Source organism: Heteronotia binoei, chromosome 1 (assembly GCF_032191835.1).
Source record: "Heteronotia binoei isolate CCM8104 ecotype False Entrance Well chromosome 1, APGP_CSIRO_Hbin_v1, whole genome shotgun sequence".
Taxonomy (NCBI): Eukaryota; Metazoa; Chordata; class Lepidosauria; order Squamata; family Gekkonidae; genus Heteronotia; species Heteronotia binoei.
Window position 1 is genome coordinate 243,629,698 of NC_083223.1, and position 24,074 is coordinate 243,653,771.

The 24,074-nt window shown below is 42.2% G+C and overlaps 1 protein-coding gene across 4 annotated transcripts in view; it reads right to left on the reverse strand.

Annotated features, from left to right (window-relative positions):
- Window positions 1-24,074, reverse strand: part of NCOA1 (nuclear receptor coactivator 1) — a 270,074-nt gene that overhangs the window by 112,903 nt on the left and 133,097 nt on the right. For all 4 annotated transcript variants that reach the window (XM_060250341.1, XM_060250351.1, XM_060250332.1 and 1 more), the window contains exons 2-3: window positions 14,829-14,934; window positions 7,689-7,855 (exon numbers count right to left, since the gene is read on the reverse strand). In XM_060250341.1, the coding sequence (XP_060106324.1) occupies window positions 7,689-7,855; window positions 14,829-14,917 (256 nt within the window). In that variant the 5' untranslated portion in view covers window positions 14,918-14,934. The remainder of the gene's footprint in view (window positions 1-7,688; window positions 7,856-14,828; window positions 14,935-24,074) is intronic.

Below are 24,074 nucleotides of genomic sequence, written 5' to 3' on the forward strand. Positions count from 1 at the left end.
TTGGGTGAAAGCAGTTTTGGAGGGAAAACTTGCCCAGAGGGGTGGGACCTGGGAGGAAAGCATAAAAAGGCCAAGCTACAGGCAGGGTTGCTCTCTCTGGAACAGGCTGAGCTGGAGGCAGGTTGCAGCCAGAAAGGGATCCAAGGGGGGTGCGTTGGTTTAAAGACAGAGGAAGGGAACCTTTAGGTAGTTGTGTCAGGGTTTTTATTTCTTTGTACCAACCTTCATTGTTTCTGTATTCACTGCTGCACTAAAAAAGTTTTTTTTAAAAAGGTAAAGGTAGTCCCCTGTGCAAGCACCAGTCGTTTCTGACTCTGGGGTGATGTTGCTTTCACAATGTTTTCACGGCAGACTTTTTACGGGGTGGTTTGCCATTGCCTTCCCCAGTCATCTACACTTTCCCCCCAGCAAGCTGGGTACTCATTTTACCGACCTTGGAAGGATGGAAGTCTGAGTCAACCTGAGCCGGCTACCTGAACCAGCTTCTGCTGGGATCGAACTCAGGTTGTGAGCAAAGAGTTCAGACTGCAGTACTGCATCTTTACCACTCTGCGCCATGGAGCTCCAAAAAAAAGTTTTTACAACCCACTTATTGTTTTTGAGCAATTATAATAAACCTATTGTTATTGTTAAACTGGCTGGGTCCTCACATTTTTCTGGTCACGGTTGAAAGATAATTGTTAATAAGAAAGACAAGGGTGGGATGGGTGCTCTGGGCCTCCCATACAGACCCTTACCAGAGTGATGGCAGCCAGTAGAAGGCCCTTCCTGGCACCTTGCTGTGTGACAGTGAGAAACACCACAACGCCTGCACAGAGATGGATGCGTAAACGGCATCTTTTGACTCCAGCACAAAGGCATTTGCAATGGACAGTTTCTCTACTATCTTTCATGCTCAATGGTCCAGAGATAAATAGAATGGAAAGATGTTTCCCTCCCTCTACCCCAAACAACATGGGCAGCATAAACAGTTAAATTGGTAATGGAGAGCAAAGCTCAAAGAGAACTACACAGTAAAGTAGTGCTTGTCCTAGTTAATGTTCAGCCATGCTGTGCAGTGCCAAGAAAACTAATGAATGCTAGAGTGCCAATAAGTAGAAAACTCTTAAGTACTTACCTGCTAGAAAACCCTCTTCAGATTCCATCTCTATTGGGCATGAAATCTGATATATCACAGCTGAATGGATCTTGTTAAACTACCTTGCCCCCCGCCCTTTCCTACAATGCTGTATGAAATCTGTGTTCAGCATCATCATTCCTAAAATAATAGCAAGCTGCAGAGGTCCATGCCAATGACTCCCTCATATATAGCCTAAAATGGTACATTAATGTTATTCCAGAATCACTGAACACCCACACAGGAATAGAGGGGGAGATATTTCATTTTTAATCCCTTCAACATGTGCAGAAGCATTATTCAGTTTTCAAAATTTTGTGCAGAACAGTTTGTGCAGAATGAACTGAACAAACCTTGAACAAATCTGTCCATTCTTAAAAGTAAAAGTCTTGTCTACACTTAATAGTGCCCCAGTACTTTGGACTGGCCCAGTCTGAACAGCTGTAGAAAAAAAAGCAGGAAACTATGGTTGAATATTTCAGTTTTAACCAGAATGCTCCAAAGCAAAAAATATTAGTGGCCTGTGTGATTGTAGCAGACAGTAACAGAGGCAAAGACAGAATTTACTGTGATCAACTTTGATACACTATGAGAAGATTTAATAGAGACATGTTTAAAGAACTGTAAAAACTAGCTCCTCAAAGGTGTGAGACCCTTTTAATTAGAGATCAGGCTGGGGGGAGAATAGGGAGGGACACCATCAGCAACATGTCACTTTGGGGGAAACCCAGAAGTGATGTCATGCCTCTTTGGGAGTCACCAGAAACTACAGAGTTTCAGGCAATTTCTAGAGAGGAATGGGCATCACTTCCACTATTTCCTGGGAAGTGATATCACACCATTGCCCAATGGTCATTTTTTAAAGATTAATTTTCTTCTGCTGGCTGCAGTGGAAGCAGCAGGAGCCAGGGGTTTGGCAACCTACTAGAGACAGAGACGCAGGGCCGGTGCTGGGTTTTCTGCCACTGTGCCCCCCCCCCCATCTTCAGCGCCCCCCCAATCTTCTTTTAGAAAAAAACATGCGTGCAGCACGATAATGTCACAAAAAGTGACATCATCAAGCGGCCCCCCCCATCCCCCTCAGACTTCCAGATCGGGGGTGGAAGGTGGGGGAGCTGACAGTTGTGTTCCACGTGCCTTGCAAGGCGCGCAGGATGCAAGCCCCATCCCCCGCTCAGCCTTCCTGGCATGCAGGGAGGCTGATTGGGGGGCGGGGGAGCTGACGGTCACCTCCCCCGTGCCTTTCAAGTCACGCGGGATGCGATCCCAGCCCAGCTCATGGGGGGGGGGCGCCCTAAGCGGCCGCCTACCCCACCTACTCCCACGCACCGGCTCTGCAGAGACAGAAACTGCCAGCAAATAAACCATGTGCCTCACTAACCTCCAACCTCCATTTGACTAATGAAATATGAAACTGCCTCAACAGTGAGAACACTGAGAAGGTCTGTCTAGGCTAGAGCTGACCACTGGTTTACTCTGAATGAGTAATACCATCTCTCCAATAGGTCTTTCATACCCCTGTTATTTGAGACCCTCTTAACTAGAGACACCAGGGACTGAACATATGACCTTCTGCATTTGAAGTTAAGCATGAATGTCAGCTTTTTACAAATCAGACTCAGAATGTTTTGGATAAATATTGCCAGAAAATGTCATTCCACCTAACACATACGCTATACTCCGTGAACAGCTTACATCATAATTTTAAAAAATCAGCTACAAAACACAGTAAACAGTGAAACTAACCCTTCTATAGTATCCCATAAACACAAAACACAACAATCACCACCAAGCTATAACAACATAAGACATAAGAGAAGCCATGTTAGATCAGGCCAATGGCCCATCCAGTCCAACACTCTGTGTCACACAGTGGCCAAAATTTTTTTTATGTATACACACACACACATATACACACTGTGGCTAATAGCCACTGATGGACCTCTGCTCCATATTTTTATCTAACCACCTCTTGAAGGTGGCTATGCTTGTGGCCGCCACCACCTCCTGTGGCAGTGAATTCCACATGTTAATCACCCTTTGGGTGAAGATATCAAGAAGCAAGGCAAAACAGAGAATAGTAGCAAAAACCCACAAGCAGAACCACATAAAAAGTAGTCTCCACAACTTTCCCAGATTAACAGTTAGTCCATTAAATCTCATCAGAGGAAGCTAAAAATGTTATTGGCAGGAGTCAACCAAAGAATTACAGTCTTTGTTGCCAGGGTTTTGTTTTCTCCTATTAAAATAGGAGCTGAATTAACATGTGTAAATGTTATGTTTTTAAATTTTTAATTTGTGGTTATGGATCTGGATGAATATTGTATTTTGATTTTTGTAGGTTATTAATCATTGATTGTCTTGTGTCTGTATGGTTTGCAGGCTGCAATAAAGATACTGCTACTAATAGCTCACTGAACCAAAGACTTATTTTAAAAAGACCCTCACCTTTACCTACAATGTAGGAAAAACAAAAATGTAACTAGTCATGCAAGTTTAGGGTTGATAACAAAGTATGGTATATATTTTCAATTTATCCAAAAATTTCTTCCTCTCTCCAAACAAAACCCCATTCACCACGGCTTCAAAATTTCTGGAGATTTTTACATTCCCAAAAATCAACATAAGCTTGCACAATGTGGAATGCAGACATTTTCTTTTCAATCATTATCCCCAGGACAATTAAGCTATTTAACTTTTTAAAAGAAAGCAGACATGCTACCACTACCAACATTCAGTCTTAAAGGGGTATCTACAGTTGAAAGTAGATTTTTTGGATAAGGATAGTAGGTACCTCCAGGTGACATTCATGATAGGACACACTGAGAGCACATTAACATGTAAACACACACACTACAGATCAAAGTTGCAGGAAATATATTTTGGCTGACTCTTGGAAAAGGAACTTTGGTATCATGAACCTTTCCACTCCCTCATTCTTGATAAAAAGGCTGCCTCCACCAGCAAAGAAAATTTCCTTGGGATGCTAAGCACAGCCTTCGTCTCCTGGCTAACTGACAAGTTACACGCCCCACATTTTGTCTTTTGAAAGGGCTGCTGATGCCACCAGGCAAGCATTCTATTTAGGGAGAAATGCAAGTGCCCTCATCACTCTTCTGAGCACAGAGGGACTTCGGGGCAAGCCTTAAACCCACTGGCAAGCAACAATTTCTCATGCTCTCAACTGCTAACAATTTAGCCACAGGGTGGGAGGAGAAATGAGAGGGGCAGAGCTTTCCCTGGAACAACTGTGAAAGCAAAGTACGTAATTCAAGTATTGAAGACAAAAGCTGGTTAATTTATTGACAGAACCATTCTATTCAGATATCCCAATTGCTCTCTCCCCTAATGCCAATCCTGGTCTTTCTCCCTCCTTCCTCAAAAAGGATTCTGTAAAGTTATGGCTGATAATTCTATTCTTGGAGGTCTGGTAGGGGTGTGATTTGCATTGGGCAACACAGGGAAACAGGTCAACCCCACCAGAGGCACTAAATCGCAGTCCCAGTCCTCCTCCTCATCCTGTTTTTTGAATCTGGAAAAAGCCTATGGGAGATCCATCCATGGATCTTCCACCATCACCTCTAGTTTGGTCCTTAAACAGAAAACAGAAACAATGATAGGGATTTAACTACTTAACTACTTATTTTGTTCTGTACAGATAGAGGGTTGTTTTATACATCACACAGAAACAAACTCAACAGGGACACATAGAAAGAAATTTACCACAGTAACATACATTTCCCCACATGTGTCTCTTCAAACTTTACATTTTATATTTTCCCTCAAAAACTTTAAAACTGTATCTAAGAGCTGTGTACAATATTACTTAGAGTTGGGCAGAATTTCTTTTTCACAAATAGCAGCCTCTCTGTCAACACTTCTTCAATTTATACAAAACGAGTGTGGGGGGGGGGACCAGCACAACTGAGAAGGCACAGGTGAAATATTTTTAGGCAATTATTGTTAGTGGGTATCAGATGCAACCATTTGCGGGGCGAGGAAGTAAATGTAATTCCAATATTCCAAAGACAGGTCCTTGCTGGGTAAAAAAAAATAACTCCCAAGAGCACTTTCTGCAAGAGCTATGCTGTCACAACATACAAAAAACACAGGCAGTTTCCCTGGGCTCTTTCAAAACACAGAAAGCCAGGGTAAAGTTGGAGTCCAGTAGCACTTTAAAGACCAATAAAGTTTTATTGAGAATGTAAGCTTTCAAGTGCTAAAAGCACATTTTATCAGACAATTATATGGGATGGAATTAGCAGTCCTACAAATAGAGAGAGTGGGCAGTGAATTAGTATGCAAAATTGTGAAAATATTTTTTTACTATGTTACACTGCCTACCATGACAGATCATTACTGCAGAACTATGAATTACCTACCTATGCAAATAGATTCAGTTGGGTCAGCTGTGTTGGTCTGAAGCAGCAGAACAATGTTTGAGTTCAGTGGCACCTTTAAGACCAATACAATTTTATTCAAGGCATAAGCTTCTGTGTGCAAGAAGTGTGCTTGCACACCAAAGCTTATACCTTGAATAAAATTTTGTTGGTCTTAAAGGTGCCACTGGACTCAGACTTTGTTGTACTTATGCAAGCAAGTTCCCAAACCTGATTCTTTAGAGGTTAATATGAATGCAAAAGCAGGGAGACCATGTATGGGGAAGGATTGGTAGAAGTAGAGAACCAACAGGAGGGGAAGTGTCACACACTTCCTCCCATTTACACTATGCCTGACCCTTATTTCTACAACAGCACCACATTAAAACATTCATATCTCATTCTTCTGCTATCAAGCAGACATCTTATGTCTACCTAAAAATAATTCAATAAAATCCAAATGCAACACAACACAAAAAAACAAAATATCAGTTACTTATAGTAAGTGTTCTAATATGTTCCTGTTCTCCTAAAATGGAACTTCACAGAATCCAACTCAAAAGCGTTGAACTAGAAAGTTCATTAACAAATTCAAAACAATGTACTCTCCTCTAGGGTTAGACTTTGGATTCCTAATTCAATATAGCTGCTTAATGATTTTATATATTCCATGGTTACAGATTTGTTCCACTCTCTCATTTTATCCTGCAATTGACTTGCTGCGTATTTGACTCAGCTGCTATTAGTCAGGAGTGGTACACGCCCACTCTGTATGAATGGACTACTTTCCTTTGATTGGATCTTGTACATAACACTGCCCCCACCCCCCTGTAAATAAGATCAGGCTCAACAGTACACTTCTTGCATCTGAAGAAGTGAGCCCTCACTCACAAAACTTTATGCTGAAATAAATGTTCTCATCCTTTAAGGTGCTACTTGACTCCTGTGTAATTTTTATTGCATATCACACTTGCTAAGGCAAGGAACAGCAGAATTCCATCACCAACAACCAAATGCTCAGAAAAATAAAACTATTTTAACTTGACACCTGTAAGGCAATAAAGTTCTGCTATATGAATATACGTGGGGAGGATATGCACAGCTGGGATACCACCACACAAAAGGCCCTCTGCCAGAACATGGTTTCAGAATCTAACTTTAAGAAATGGACAAGTTCAGCATGGGAGGAGGCAACCCCTTCTAGCTCTACATTTCCCCTGTAACATTTAGTGCTCCCCATAGGGATCTTATCCCTGATACCATTGCTGATAGACTAAAAAAAACAGTAAGGGAACACAAGAATCTTGCCATCTGTGCGGCGGGGTGGGAAGGGAGGGGATGGGAACCTAGTATCTCTGACTGGCTTTTGTAAAGAAAAGCAGTCTGGGGAGGGGAGCTATTTTGAGCAATGAATCAGTGGTGGGACATTTTAGCAGGAAGGAGCGTGCTTATTGAGTTATCTTTTAGCAGTATTCTTGGTTCAAATCATCTCCCCCATTGACAAGTTCCAAAAGGTATTTACATTTCTAGTCCTACCAGGAGAAAACAACTGGCAGTCATAACAGGTAGATGAGGGAATGAAGAGTTAAGCACTTCTCCCTCTGTCCAGTATCCACTCAAAATTGCTCTCTCCCCAAGTCATTGTGATTTAAGAACGTAAAGCAAGGCTTTGCTGTTTGTATTGTCCTGCACATTGTCCTTTATATCTCTCAAGCCTGCTGATCTGAGGCCTCCCTTCTGAACTTTGGCTATTTTGGGGGCCTCTAACCTAACTCCTCTGCCCTGTTTTCATGGGTCTGCATGTAGAGATTCACATGCACAACAGAGTGCAATCTAGTACTATATGAGAGGATCCGTGGACTGGCATGTTAAAAGGGATGGGATATCTCTGATCTCTTCCTTAAACACAGGGAACTACAATTAGAAAAAAAGCAACTGGACTTCCTAAGATCTCTTTATAAACAGGTTAATATGATGAAGTACTGTGTATTCATCCTGAAAGGTCCGGTGTGCATCAGTGTAAGTGCTCTACCAGGGGGCATTCACATCCATTCTGGCTGGTATGTATGTGGGAGAGAGAAGGCTCACAGGCAGGAATGCCTCAGAATCCCATTCTTCTCTTGAACGTCACAAAGTCGCCCACCCAAATATAGCAGGTACCATTGAAAAACTGAATGACTTTGTTGACTTACCTTGCTCAAGTCTCTTCATCTGCTGAATCTGGTCAACGGTTTTTTTCAGAATCTTGCATTTGTCAGGTTTGACACTTAGGCTGTCGATCTCTCCAATGTTGGCTGAAAGCAGCTCTGCCAGTTCTTCTAGATACTTGTTCTCTTGTTCCCTACGCCGTTTCTCATTGCTGTTATAGAAAACCAATTCCCAGTTACTGTCTTTCCATAACTAAAGCCTAAACTTGCTTTATTCCAAATTAGTCCTAACTTCACATCAAGACTACCATACACAAGCATCTGGATTATAGTATTGTAAAAACTAACTAAAGGAACCATCTCCCTTATTATCCACCTATTCAAATACTGACATGGCTAGATGTGGTGGCAGATTTCAGTTACTAGCTCTGTAAAATTATCTGCTCCAACTCCATCTATATCACATCCTTCCTCCATTACAGATGGAACAGCAAAATCAATGTAGTTAGATCTGTGTCATTACTGGTTGTCATATATTTTCCTGGATGGATTTCAGTATTTGCTTCTTATTCCTTGTATGCCAATGGTGCATCCTGATACCAGCGCCCTCCCCTTTGTCTACTGAAGTCAGCAGAGCATTCTACACATAGTGCTCATGAAGAAGCTTTCAGATAATGGTCTGAGAGACCTTGTTATTTTCTTTGATATCCCACCAGATGAAGAACATTTGCATGCCTGTTATCATTTTGGCTGACTTTAATAAAAGGGGCTACACAGCTCTTGTTTTGATATTTGAGCCTCTGAGAAAGGAAAATGACAAGTGAAATAAACATTTTACTATGGACCAACATGTCTACCTTCTTTTTCATCTCCTTTAAAAAAACATAATTTAGCTGATAGAGGAACCTGGAGGTAATATCAGAATTTTGCTTACAGAGTCTACCAGCTTCACTGAATGCACAGTATAGTAATATAAGGACTGCCTCATTTGTCCTTCATTCTCAGTTTTTAAGGGACCTGTCTGGCTCATTTTGTGCATCTGACAACTACTGGTTGTTATATATTCAATTTAATGAATTTCACGTTTTGCTTCTTTTTCCAAGCATGCCAAGGTGCAATCTGACCCCAGCTGCACCCATGCTCACTGCAGTTAGCAAAGCATTAAAATACCTCAAGATCATGATCTGAGAAATTTTATTTTCTTCTCTATTCCCTTTTAAAAATATTCAGCCAGAGAAAGTTATGGGGAACTTGAAAGCATACACACTGTAGTGTTTACTTATGTAGGGTATATCTGTGCTGTCTGGCTTGAATTATCTTGGTCGGTCTTAATAAAAGCTATTACATGATTTTTTGGTTTTGGATCAGGGTTGCCAAACTTTCAAAGTTCTTATGGATTACATAATACACATATACCATCCATTAATACTGAAGCCTGAGAATATACACAGCATCTTGCAAAGAATCCACATGTAACAGTTCAGTTATCCAATCGCGGCACATGTCACTGATCAATGCTGGTCAGCAGCTTGTTTTATATGGACTTAAGCATGAAGAATTAGCCTCAGCGTATTGATGGAACTCTCTGTCTGGGGCAATGATACTCTGTATTCTTGGTGCTTAGGGTGGGGGGACAGTGGGAGGGCTTCTAGTGTCCTGGTCCCACTGATGGACCTCCTGATGGCACCTGTTTGGGTTTTTTTGCCATTGTGTGACACAATGTGCTGGACTGGACTGGCCACTGGCCTGATCCAACATGGCTTCTCTTATGTTCTTAATAATCTTTAGAAGAATACTTGATACAGTCTAGTCAGTATACCCTAAAAATAATGTTCATGTTTATGTAGATATCACATTGTTGTAGCCGTTATACTTCCATATTATTAGCAGCAAATAATCTTTTTGTACCAGAGACATTTTCACATTGCTTACTTTATTTCCAAGTATTTATTAACACGTTTTATTTTTGTGTATGTGACTTCATTTGTAATTCTTATGTTGACTGAGATCTAGTACATTCTTGCTGTAGCACTGAAGCACGCAACTGAATCTCTCTCAACAGAGTGGGTGGTTCTTCTTTTTGCACCTTACCACCCCATGGTCAACCTGACAATTATTATCACAAAGCAACCACATAGCTGATCAAATTAAAATGAACCTGGTAAAGGCAAAAATAAATTGGCAAATGACCAGTGGGAAGAAATTGTAACAGCAGCACGCCAAGAAACTGAGTTAATAAGCTAAAAGGCAGAAGTGAATTAAAAAAGGGCAATCAATCTGTTTGCAAAAGCTGCTAAAGCAATCGCTTTATAAGCAAGTCCAAGAAACATCTGATACGCCACACAACTATGCAGATGAAGAGAAAGCAGTTTCCATTTGGCTTTCATTACTCATTTCTTGCACTTTGCAAAATGTTCTTATAGTGCCTTTCCAGGCTGTTTTTTCCTCCTTAGTGCAACAACTGCTACAGTTAGTTGCTTAGTGGAATCCAGAGGCCTTTCTTTAAGACCTCTGCATGGTGGTGGGGAGGGGGGTGGAGACGGATCATCCATCTTCAGAGCTGAAATAACTCTGTTGCTGGCTAAAATGCATTACCCACGCTGTCAGTTTATCAAATGGTGAATACTATGCGGCTGCCTGATTTTCATGGCTGTTATTGGATAGTGCTAGTGACATCACCAATGCATGAATTATATGATTTTTCAGTCCCACTATCCCATCTGCTCACACCACTTCCATCCTGGTCAAGAAACTAAGCTCTTATCCTGTTACCCAAAAAATTGCAGCCCCAAACAATAGCAAGAAGACTGCAGATTTATACCCCACCCTTCTCTCTGAATCAGTCTCAGAACGGCTTACAATCTCCGTTATTTTCTTCATGAGGTGGGTGGGGCTGAGAGAGTACTCACAGAAGCTGCCCTGTCAAAGACAACTCCTATGAGAGCTATGGCTGACCCAAGGCTATTCCAGCAGCTGCAAGTGGAGGAGTGGGGAATCAAACCCAGTTCTTCCAGATAAGAGTTCACGCACTTAACCACTACACCAAACTGGCTCTCTGCAAGTCTACCCTTTTCCCCCAGTGCAACACTTGGTTATTGTTTGAAAATCTTCCTTCCTTCCTGAAGGTGAAAATCAGCTCAGGTTCACAAAATTCATTTTTTCCTTCAAGGTGCCACAAGATTCTGTTTTGGATGCAGCCAACTAACATAGACATCACCTCTATAATTCTGTCCTTTGAAGGTTGTACACTGCTCTGCACTCTGGCCCTGGAGGCCATATGATCATGAGGGTGGTGGTTAAAAGCACCAAACAGTAGTGTAAATATATAGCAAACCACCCCCTCAATTTCTTGGCACTTCCTGATAGAGAAATGCGAGTGCCAAAACACTACTAAGGTGGGGGGGCGGTGGTAAAATCTATTTTTAAAATTTGGGGAAAGCACTTTGGTGGGTAGATTTTCAGGTAGGTAAATACTTTTGAGGAGAGTAGTGCAAGTCTTTTTTATGGCAGCAAAACCAAAAGAAATAAAGCAGAGGATCAACTCGTGCATGGAATTCATTTCAGGATTTAAAAGCCCACACACAAGCACAACTCAATGCCCCTGTCACTATGGCAACAGTCAAATGTAGGAGCGGGAAGACCAATTTTCCTTACATAAAAGCATCATCAGGCATGATTTCAGTAGGTTAATCTTTCTACTATGCCAAATGCCATTATCAGCAAGTCTTCAAACTTTCTAGCCTTCAATGCGGAGGTGGGGAATGAATATGAGCAGGCCGAAATATAAAATGGCAGCTGATAACTGATTAAAAATGGCTAATTAGTCACATAGATTTTAATTGATAGTTTAATTGAACAATTAAATCGATAAAACTATGCATTAAAATAGTTCTGAAGGACATACTGTTTTTTAATGATACACACAGACATTCTAGCCATCAAAAATGAGATATTCCCTCTTCTGTAAGAAGCAGAATGCTTCTTCTAAGAAAGTATATTTCCTCCATCCTGCTCCATTATTGTTCCCTGGTTCTGCTCTGCCATGAATTTCACTCTGCCTTCATTCATTCTGCAAGGAGACTCCTGTAATAATTTTGAAATTAGCACACGTGACACAAATTTCTTCTCCTGCAATTTCCCTGCGCAACTGAATTTTTTATTTTTGCACAAGCACTCCATCACATTGGTACTGAAGGAAGAAGAAGATGATGATATTGGATTTATATCCCGCCCTCCACTCCGAAGAGTCTCAGAGCGGCTCACAATCTCCTTTACCTTCGTCCCCCACAACAGACACCCTGTGAGGTGGGTGGGGCTGGAGAGGGCTCTCACAGCAGCTGCCCTTTCAAGGACAACCTCTGCCAGAGCTATGGCTGACCCAAGGCCATTCCAGCAGGTGCAAGTGGAGGAGTGGGGAATCAAACCCGGTTCTCCCAGATAAGAGTCCGCACACTTAACCACTACACCAAACTGGCTCTCCAAGGAGAGCCCCTGAATAATTAATACCACCAATAATAATAATAATAATAATTGCTATATTGAATAAGAGCATGCTTTGTCCCAAACTAAAGTGTCTGTTGCAATACTGCCATTAGAAATTGATTACTGCCCAGCGGCTGGGAGCTGCCGCTGGAAGATTAGAAGAGAGCAAGCCTCCTACAGAAAACTTGCTGTAAATAGATAGTGCAGAGGAATCATGTCATTGAAATTTACTGAGGAAAGGTCCGTGAGGCGGGATCTTTGAAATCTGATAAGTTTGCGCCAGCCTACTTGCTTGCTAGAAAAACTGTACGCGCTTAAAAAAATGCATCTCAGTTCTGTGGGGTTGTTCTGCCTGAACTGGGATCTGCCTTTTGGTACCAAAAAGTAAACCTTGCTTCATACCAGTAAGTCTGTGAGCACCTCGTTATTTCTCTGCTTCAGTGCAGACTAAAATAATTTTCTGTGCAATGAATAGCTGTTCATATGTGCAAAAGTGAAACCTCAACAGACATATGACAACAGCAAAATATGTGCTAGTGGCCATAGTTTCCATTCCTTCCTTCTATTACATGTCCTTTTAAAAACATTACCTCACTTGTAAGCCCTCCAGAACAGTTACAGGCATGAACAAGTGCATAATGGCAAAATCCCTTGAACTTTTTATTGATTCTGGACAATGAGTAAAAGAATGGGTGAACATATGAAGTAGGGCACTTGGCACCGGCATCAAGTTAACCCCCCCCCCCAAACTATAGAAATTGTACTAACTTCCCAAATACCAGCTAAAATTTCATTATTGCACTGGCATTCAGAGAATATCAGGGGCACACTATGCTTAACAATCCTTTAAAAATCTTTTATACATACTGAATATGGGATATATTTCTACTACAAGAAATATTCCTGTGTATCTAGGGGTAGAGACATTTCCACAAGCAGCAATAATTGTGGTTCACAGTAGTAAAACATCCAGAGCTTGAAAACATACTTTGACAGGAGGCGGAATGTTTCTTTCCTCTTCCTTTTTAGCATACTGAAGAACTCATACTTTTTAAGATTCCTTTACAAAACTATTGGTTTATTTGAAACACCACCTCCCAATGTTTTGAACCTATTAGACAATTAATACACTTTCATGTAGCCAAATAGCCAAAGAAAGATAGAACTTGATAATTCTAATCCCCCCCCTTTCATATTCAAGGGGGGGGGATTAGAATTACCAAGTGCTAACTTTATCTTTGGCTATTTTTTCTCTCCCACAAATATCACTCTCTATGGTGAACTAACTATTATCTGAAGAAGTGTGCTTGCACACAAAAGCCCGTACCTTGACTAAAACTTTGTTGGTCTTAAAGGTGCCACCAGATTCTAACTTTATTCTATTGCTTCAGATCAACACAGCTACCCCATCTGGAACTATTCTCTTGGTTATCAATAAGGGTCATCCTCAGGTTGTCATGAAGGGCTATATCTCTTCAGAGCATATAAACATGTCCCCTTGATTTGTCTTCTCTTAATAAACTCATGGTGTATTCTTCTTTACCTCCCATATGTTAAATGGGCTTGAGGTAAAGAAGGACCCAATGGGAAAAAAAATCTGTTTTCTTGGGTTGTTTTATACCCTGGAAGCTTTTTTGGTTTATAGAAAACAAACTGCAAGTGATAGCTATATTTTAGGGGCACTGTTTACTACTGTATGGGTGGCAATGTTTGAAAAGTACAAAGTTGTATAGCTACTTATTTATGCATTCTGCCAAAGTAACTGGGGTAGCAAACTCACTCTGGGGGTATTTTAATGTCACCAATTAGAAGTGCACTTCCTTCCTGCTTTTTGTTCCTTTCCCTGAATTAACAAACCCTGACCAAAATGACTCCCACAAAGTAAAATGGACAACACACACTTCCTCATACTCCTTCAAAAATGTGGCATGATGGAATGGATTTTGCATTCCTATTCATATCTGTCCACTATTCATATTTTTAGGAGGACTGTGAGAAACTCTTATCTACTCCTGCGAACCACCAGGGTGCTGCACAAAAAGAATAGAATGATAATTTCAGGACTTGCTTGAGTCCTGGGTCTTTGAGATCTTACATTTTGACATTCTAACAATTATATCATATTTGTTACATACCTTTTTTAATTGGAGCAAAAGATGTTTAATCGATAACATCATAGCCCCAGTTAAAATCTGCTGTGGGTAAAATGAGCTTTAAGAGATTTCCAATACCCGTCTATGTTGAAAGCAAAATTATTACTTAATGGGGGAAAAGGAGAATGCTATAATCCTAGGAAAACAGCCACCTCTAGGGTTTTAATTAGCACTGATACTTTAGGATGTGATTTAAGCATTATATGTAATTGGAGTGTGCATGCGTGTGTGCTTTTGGCTCTATAATCTGAGCAACCCTAGATAATGGCCTGAGCTAGAAGCCTGAATTGATAAATAACTTAGAACAGTTTCAGCAAGCAACCACCAGTTGCTCCCCAGGAATCAGAGTAGCAGATGGGGAGTTATGTTCCATCTTTCACAGTAGCTGCTCAAAACACACAGAGCCAAACCCTGGTGGGAAGTGTGAACTTATTTGAGTGGATGAAATCTGCTCCCATCTGCTTGTGCAGAATGAGAGCATTAGAAGGACAAAACAATACCCCCCCCCCCTACACACCCAGAAGGAACAAAGCTGCAAAACCATACATACCTCTGGACTAAACCTTCACACGGTGACCCCTTCCTTTTTTGGGAATCTGGGTTAGCAGGGTCTGTTGGGTTGTTCCCAAGGCCACTCATGTTGAGTCAGTTCACACCTGAAGAACAGCAAGAAGGAAAAAAAAGAGTAAGGAATGTAAGAGCACAAAAGGGATAGGAACTAGATAAAAAGCAATTCACCTCTAGCAGGATCAGAAACTGTGACTCAAGTCACCCAACCAAGGGGGGAAGGAAGAGGCCACTGTCCAGCAGTGTCATTTCTCTTTCAACAACAACTTTGGCTCAAAATGTCTGGCACTCACTATTTATTATCTCAGCTTCGCAGAACTTCCAGGGAGAAAAGAAAGGCAGCCAGGACCCAATCCCTACACATACAAACTGCTACCTAGTTTACAGTAATCCTTTCTCTGGCTTCAGCACCTAGCATACAGAACAGTCAGGCTCACTTCTCTCAGGGTCTTACAGAAGCATGGCTCGGAAGAGACATTTTCTTTAACACTATATTAAAAATGAGGAAAGGTTCATCTGTGACCCCCCACCCTACCCCAAAACAGGCCATTATATTCAGATTACAATGCAACACTTTGCAGAAAATGGTAGTGAAGATGTATGCTGCTGTAAGTTTCTTGCAGAGAAAATAGTTCTAGATTGTGCAATCAAGCCATGGGGTGTGTGGCTCCCAGATGATCAGTGAGATCCTGAGTGAAAATCATTCACTAAATAGTCCTAAACTAACTTTTTATCAGCCTGAATTTTGACACTGGATTTTGTCCTCTTGTCTCAAGTCACAACCATACGAAAATTCTGACTGACTTTTCAAAAGCTGGTGCCTTCAACAAACAGGAAGACAATAAGGCCATATCAGTAGCTAAGAGAAAAAAGAACAAGGTGCAAGGTACAGCAGCGTACTTTACCTTTTAGATCCCAACACATTTCGCTATAAGCTTTCTCAGGGGATCTTAAGCAGAAACTTTTCTGGCATTATACTGAGCTTTACTCATCTTATTCATTTGTCTAAGCTAGAAGCTGGAGAAGTGTCTGATTAAGATCCCCTGACAGGGTCTTCAACGAACAACTGTGTTTTAAAAAGAAAAAAACAACACGGAATAAAAATACTGAATAGAAATTGTACTCATTAATACTCTTATCAATTTCGATTTTCACAGATGGATCCTGCCAGCACCTTGCCAGTAGGACATTTGTGTGGGTGTGGATACATCCCTAGCAACTGACCCTACAGAGACTAAGACTGCAATTCTAAATATGTTTAACATGCAAGAAAGTCTCAGCTCCTTCAAAGGAAACCACCACCAATTAAGTGAGGTCAGGATCACAGTCGATGCAGTCGATGCCCATCACTAATGGCAGACAGAAGCCACTCCTTTAACTCAAGACAACTTTTGCTGCAATTGAAGGCTCCAGGCTTGCAGCTTTGAGATGTAACATTTCAAATCACCCAGTTCTGAAACTATTTGAAACAATTCCTTATGCAGCACCCCATCCTATTTGTGCCAGTGCTCGAGTCACTTGAAAGCATTGTTCAGAGTAACTTGAAAGGATTTGTTCTGAGCCAGAGATCTTCCTAGTGGTAGTACCATTGCAAATTGATACCCCTCCCTTTTGCGCCAGTGGCAGTGGAAACCACAGTCAGCTGTCCTGATTTACAAGTGACAATGTAATGAAGAACAAGAGAACCATTGGTCAGGAACCAGCAGCCCAGTGGGGATGACTGCAAATCTAATTTCATCCTCTCATTTGGCATATTTGAAGTAAAAAGCGATGCCAAAGCTAATGCAGCTAGGAGGAAAATTCTGGCTCTTTAGAAATCCGGGACTGCAAAACTCATCTGCTCTGGGTACAAGAGTTGCACGTTTATTTTAGACTCAACTTTCCCTTGCTGCTCACCCATTTCCTTCAGACTTTCCACTGTACTGAACTCACTGCTTGTTTATAATCTTGGCTCATCTTCAAGAAAATTTAAATTCACACCAGAAATTATTACACCAAGATGAAAACTTTTGGCTGTGCTCATAAAGGCCACAAAATCATCCAGACAAGACTTGAAACGTTGTTAATGGATGCAAGGTCCCTCTGGTCAAAAGGAGTGTTTTTTCAGGATCAGGGCTACAAAATGTGTCAAACCCCCCCTGCCCCCCCAAATCTAATTTTGAGAAAAGACAAGAAGACTCACCTTGACACTACTGCCTGTAAGTACAATAAAATACAAGGAAGTTATGAACAGAACTGCCGGCTTAGCTAAAATCTTTGGCTCCATTCAGACCCTTGATGTAATACATTTAGGGCTGCTGCTTTTTTAAAAAAAACTGTAAATCCAGTTTATTTTGCAACAGCCCTTGCCAACACCATCAAGCCAAAACAATTTAAACTATCCTAAAAATAACTCTGATGGTTCACTAGAAAATTATTTGACCCTGAGAGCTCAAAAGAAGGCCTCTGAGTCTGAAGGTGATGATTACTCAATCTTGATGATGTGGCATCAGAAGGAGGGCATCATTGGAGTGTTCATGGTTTTGCAGACAAACAATCCATGTGCTTCCCTTGCTCTACATGCCCTGCTCTTAGGATATGGGGTTGTGACTGACAAGATACCCAGTTCCTAAGAACGAAAGTAGGGGGGGGGGGGTTAAAGGGGGGGGGAGAAAGAAGGAAGCTAAAACAGTTTATCATCCAATTGCTTGGAACAATATTCATGCTTGCTAACTCGAAACTCAGTATGCTCTAGCGGACACAGTCTTTATGGTACGTACAGCAGGAAGGCCTGGGATCAGCACAGATTTCTTACTCTGTCTTAGTTCCTCAGGAGCAAAGGATGAAAGAGATCTAACCTCACAGACATACACTGGATCATGTTCTAGCACAACCAATGGGAAATACATAGAAATGGGCAAGGAATAAAGCAGGCGGGGTGAAAGATGGGGTGTTTTGCAACACCTACCCACCACCTGATTAGGGGTATATGGGGGATATGAATGAGAAACTCTTTCCTCAGCAGATCCTTCTAGACCGGGCTCCTGAATATACTGCTTACAGGCTGAATATGGAGGAAATGGCTAGGTTACTTCAGTCTAATAAAGTTCTCCTGTTGTCACTTGGTGCTCTACTTGCCTTATATTTTAAAAAAGTTGCTCAAGGAAGGAATGACTGGTAGATACAAGCAAGAAGAGAACCTTGTCCTGGCTTCAGTTTGGGTTTTGTCCTCACCTAGAGTTGTCACTCTAAGTTGAAGAGTGTTTGCCTTTGCAATGGACAAACAATGGAACTGTTTCTGTTGTGAGGAGACAAGGAGTTATGGAGAACCCCAAAACTGTCAGTAGGGACCCTTTGACACTACTTCTCCTGGGATGCGTGAAACTATTGTAGAAGATTATTATGAAAATGAAGATATTGGATTTATATCCCGCCCTCCACTCCGAAGAGTCTCAGAGCGGCTCACAATCTCCTTTATCTCCCTCCCCCACAACAGACACCCTGTGAGGTGGGTGGGGCTGAGAGGACTCTCACAACAGCTGCCCTTTCAAGGACAACCTCTGCCAGAGCTATGGCTGACCCAAGGCCATGCCAGCAGGTGCAAGTGGAGGAGTGGGGAATCAAACCCGGTTCTCCCAGATAAGAGTCCGCACACTTAACCACTACATCAAACTGGCTCTCCATTTTAGAATTGTTTTAGAAGCTAAAACTGTTGTAGAAGTCTGGCCAACCGTTACTGGTAGTCGTGAAAATTCTATAGTCACAGGGTGGGACGTCTCCTTAGTTCCAGGAGTGGATCATGGGGAAACTGTTAGGTCAGACAATTATTCTTGCATCCATAGGTAGTGAAACATCAAATTAGGGAGTTGCTCCCAAAATAATGTCAAAGGCTGGAAAAGTTCCAACTTGGGCAATTGTGATTTATTGTTCTGCTTGCCATCATCCAAATGGCTTCTATCTGTGCAAATGCAAGCAGAGTCTCAATTAAAAGAAATTAACAGCACACTTAGTAAGCCAAGAGAACACATCTATAGAATTCCCCTCCCAAGTATTTCATTGTTCACTGACTGAAGTGCCTGGTATGGAAATCTCAGGTTACCAAGAACTGAAACCACCTGTCGATGTAGAAAGGCAAGAGGTAATATACAATCCATTAAGTAAAGAGCTACAGTGAGACATAGAAGGCAGAGTTCTGACTTGGGTTTTTAAGTGGAATTTTTGACCTCCCATTAACGGGAAAGCATCAACAGTCCATGTGAAATGAGCCACATCAGTTACCAGCCAAAGATAACAAGTGCAACGCTGCCTAAGGGTGGAGTGGGTAAAGAGCGAGAATCCAGATCATCTGTCACTGGGTGAGCAAAGGTGTCACTACTTCCAAGCCAAACTCTGCTCCTGTTTCATCTCACCTGTTTCATGAAATCTATTTCAATAAACAGCAAATGCAAGTTTTCCTCAGCACTGATCCTTGACTGGCAGTTCCCAAACTGCTGCCTCAGTATGGCACAATTATTAGCAGGAGCTTCCTGATTATAATCAAAAGCAGGTTCCCATAATCCTCTAAACCAACACTGCTGTTATTTTCCCCCAGGCTGAGAATTACAGAGATGCTGACAGATGGAGCTACTGGCACTGTTAAATTGTACAACACCTAGGGAAAAAATAATCTAGTGGATGTATGCAATTGCATTGTGCAAAGGGTTCCTTCTCAGGGTTCTGAGCAGCACTAATCAAGAACTAAACACAACCCTACAGTTCTACTTTTAAGGATCACCTACACTGTGTATCTTTCCACACTTCAAAACAGCAAGTCCCCAACGTGCCAACCTACGGCACCTAATATTGCATTTCCTTGCTGACTCATTTCCTGATTCCTTCCCCACTCTTTCCTCAGCTCTTTTCAAGTTTCCTGCAGCTTTTTGTGCTGCATGCTCCTTTCTACTCTTTACTGTCACTTTTCACTCTCCTCCTTTCCCTTTATCTGCATCTCTTCCTAGAGCCTTTCTACCTTTTATCCTACTGGACTCCTCCAGCTGGTTTTGAGGGCACTAAAGGCAATGGGTAGGATGAAAAGCTTATGATGGTCATGGTGATGGAGAGGGAAGTGCCAGGCTCCAGCTGCTTCCCACAAAATCTGGCCAGAAGCTTCATGTTGTGGATCACAGCCAGCCCTGAAGAGGCAGAAATCTCTGAGAAAGAATAGACAGGCAAAGAAGGCCCCAGCTCGCAGTTAGTTGAGGATGACCTGCTGCAGAAAGTTACTGTAACCTTATCAAGTTGCGACTCACAGCCTGACAGTAGCTTCTCAGCTGTTCAAGTCCATGGCCCAGAACCAGAGAGCTCCCCACCTCACCTCCCTCATCCCCAGAGCCATTAGAGCATAGATGAAAGAGTTAGCAGCCCAGAGACACCTGGGTCTAGATAGTAAGGAGGAGCAGGCCCATAGCTACAAGGGAGTCCGTGGGGGCACAGTCCCCCAACTTCTGGGGGGGAGGCCCAGCTTGGGTCCCTGAACCAGCCCCAGGACCTCTGCCACCCTTCTTGCTCTCCCACCGCTCTTCTCGCTCTCGCACTGCCTTCGCTCCCTCCATCTCTCCTCCCTTGCCATATGGGCGGCAAGGGGCAGTGTTGTGGAGAAAGGCCAGCCCTTCTCACTAGTTAAAAGGTGATCACAGGCCCTTTAACTCCAGTGGGAGGCTGGGACTGTTTCTGCCACTGGCCGAGCACTATGCAAGTAGCAAGGAAGGGAGGGCTGCAGCTGCAAGAGCGACAGGGAGGGAAGGGAAGGTCATGTGGGGCACCAGCTGGCATGAAGTTACTTCTATCACTGAATCTGTACCACTGTCACCTAGGAAGTGGACTCTGACCACACTACACTGGATTGTGCTTACATCTTGGCTAGCTTATACCTTGAATGCGCAACTCCATTCTGTGCCCTGCCTGCTCCAGGACAACACAGCATAAAGGGTAGCAGGTGCCTGAACTCACCTGTAACTCATTATTTTGGTGTGTGCGTGTGCATGCGTGTATTTGTCTGACAATACTGCGCATCAACATCTCTGCAAGCAGCTGAAGGGGGAGAAATGAGACAGTTACTGACTAAAAGGCAGAAAGAATTGAGTATTTACTAGAAATAGGCATGAACCACAAAACAAACTGAATTTGTACTGGAACCCGGCTGGTTCGTGGTTCATTTTGATGTGGTTCATTTGGTTGTGCCTTTTCTGAACAAACAATGAACCACCATTTTTTCCATGGAGATTTGGGTGGTTTGTTAGAGCAGTTTGTTGGCAAGACTGCCTGGTGCCTATTCGATCAATTCCTAGGCAACTCTGGGGGTGGATTTGTGGAGTGCCCTAGAAACACCCATAGTACTTGTCTATAGCTTGATTGGCAGCTCTGGCAGCCAACCTCAGATCTCCCATTCTGCTCTATGGGAACACATTGTATATATACACCACACCTTAACTCAGCTGTTTTCACTTTGCAGAAGGAAGAGAGTTAGTCATCAAGTGAGAGTTAGGAGAAGAACTGCTTGCTGCTGGGCAAGCCCAATCTTTACCAAACTTGGAGGGTGGTGGTGAAGGAGAGCCTACTGAAGACTCCCTGTGAGTATGGCATCTCATTTGAATGGGAGCCATTCTACCACTTCCGAGAATCAAGAACCACAAACTGATGCAGCAAAAAGAAAAGTTTGTGAAAGTTCATGGTCCGTGGAACCCAACGAACCATCAAGAACCACCATTTTTTTCCTGGTCCATGCCCATCCTTAGTATTTATACCTCCTCAGCCCAAGAGAGGGAAACCCACCTACCTTCCTAGCACCAGCTTCATGAAGCAGGATACCTTCTCACCCACCCAAAATGAAATCCACCATACATGATACTGGCTTCAACTAATCTCCCTTATCAGGATTCCAGATTCCACAAAGACTTACAGATAACTAAAGCAGCCCACCATAATTTATTTCACTTGCCCACATATTTATAAGCGCAGGCATTTACACTATTACCTGATCATTTTCTTTACTCTCTTCAAAAACTGAGGCAGTTTCCACCACACAAATATTTAACTCTTTTAATTTTAAAAGTCTGTATGGGAAAGGAAACTGGGAAACAGAAAATATCCACTCTCCAGTAGTTATAAGCACATACATATTTAAAATGGCACATTTTCAGTCTACACCACTGGAGAAACAAAAATGTAGAAGTCTCCTTCCATGGCAGCTATTTTATGATGGCACTACTAAAAAGGTAAAGATAGTCCCCTGTGCAAGCACCAGTCATTTCCGACTCTGGGTTGATGTTGCATCACGACGTTTTCATGGCAGACTTTTTTACGGGGTGGTTTGCCATTGTCTTCCTCAGTCATCTACACTTTCCCCTTGCCCACAAAGATCCCCTCTACTCCCCGCTCTGCTGGCGGCAATGTGGTGTTGTCGCTTCCCCCATCCATTGCTGGTGGGATTGCCTGGTAATTCAAATCTTCTGCAGCAAGGTTCTGCCCCAAATTGAGCAAATTTCTGAGGTATCAATACCCAGGCAAATTTACATAATTCTTCTAAATAACTGGCAAAGAGTTGATGCTTCACCATCCAAAATCTTGCTACTTATCTCCCTCATAACAGCGGCCAAAGCTACTATTGCACACAACTGGAAATCGCCTCAGGTTCCAAGTATGGAATGTTGGCTGCTCAAAGTATGGGAGTACATTGCACTGGAGAAAATTACTGCAGATTTAGATTCTCATGATCCTATAAAGGCAGCGCAAAAGTTTTACGCAAAATGGTACCCAGTTTTAGATAGAATTGATGTGGACGCTCTGTAAGAGTCAATAAACAAACATGCAATACATAAGACAATTATACTTTCCTGATCTGTATGGAACAGCTTCTTCATATTATGTACCCAATGGTTATATCATCTGTAATAGAAAATATGTTGCCTATTCTGGTGATAATGTGTAACTATTGTTCTTTTTTTATATATGTTTTAAAATAAATAATAATCATAAAAAAATCTACACTTTCCCCCCAGCAAGCTGGGTACTCATTTTACCGACCTCAGAAGGATGGAAGGCTGAGTCAACCTTGAGCCGGCTACCTGAACCCACCTTCCATCAGGATCGAACTCAGGTCGTGAGTAGAGCTTAGGACTGCAGTACTGAAGCTTTACCGCTCTGTGCTACGGGGCTCTTGATGATGGCACTCCTACACTCTCTCAGAATTCCGAATTGCCTACGGGCTCAAATTTGGTATCACATATTTAAAAGAACCATAGTTGTAATACAAATTTGTCAGCCTTCAAACATTTTTTTAAAAACCCAATGGCCACGACATGTGAGGAAATCAGTTTGTGCTTTGGCCCTACATGAACCACTTGACCAGGCAGGAACCTTGGCGTAAATGTAAAAGTGGCTAACAGTAAGCTCTGAAATAAATGTGCAATGAAAAGCCCTCTAAAAAGCTATAACGAAGCATCATGACAACCCCAGACCCTGAAGCTCCCCACATGCTAGCACTGGTAACAGAGAAACAGACCCAGTACCAATGCAGTATGCCTTGCACTGAAAGGCCGTATCAGACCTGTGCAAGACAGCACATGCAGACATGTTTCAAAGACAATTTCACATTTATGGATACCATTAGAAGCAGATTATATGTCACTATGTCACAATACCAGCAAGCAAGGTGAGGCAGTCATTTGAAGCAGTGTATTTTAGGACACAATTAAATTCCTATATATTTAACATGGTGGGAAATTGGGGGTTTCTTGCATCAGCCACCAAACTCTCTTGTGCATAGGTTGTCTCCTCAAGAAAATGAGCACCTGGGAGAACTTGCTTGGAAGCCATTCCTTTGTTGTCCACAATGCTTAAACACAAGGTTGTCGATAACAATTGTGCCATATTACAATCCCAATATGGTTCTGACCTTTGAAAAATATTCTGAATGGAGACACCTTTATCTCCAGTAGATAGCAAACTGGAGCTCAGAGGAAATGAAAGTACAATTGGGAGTCCAGAAATTGAATAGTAGCTTTACTAGTGATTTACACATTCAAAAGTTCCTTGCCCATGGCCAGGATGTCCAAGGAATATGCAATGCTTGTCCAATGACAGCCATCAATGCAAGCTAAATGAATGCAAAAGACAGTCCTGATAGGAATTTCATGTTTTCCTATCCCATGAGCAAACCCTTTGCGCAGATGCCTGCCTATCTGGCTTCAGCCCTGGAGGCTTAATTGACTGG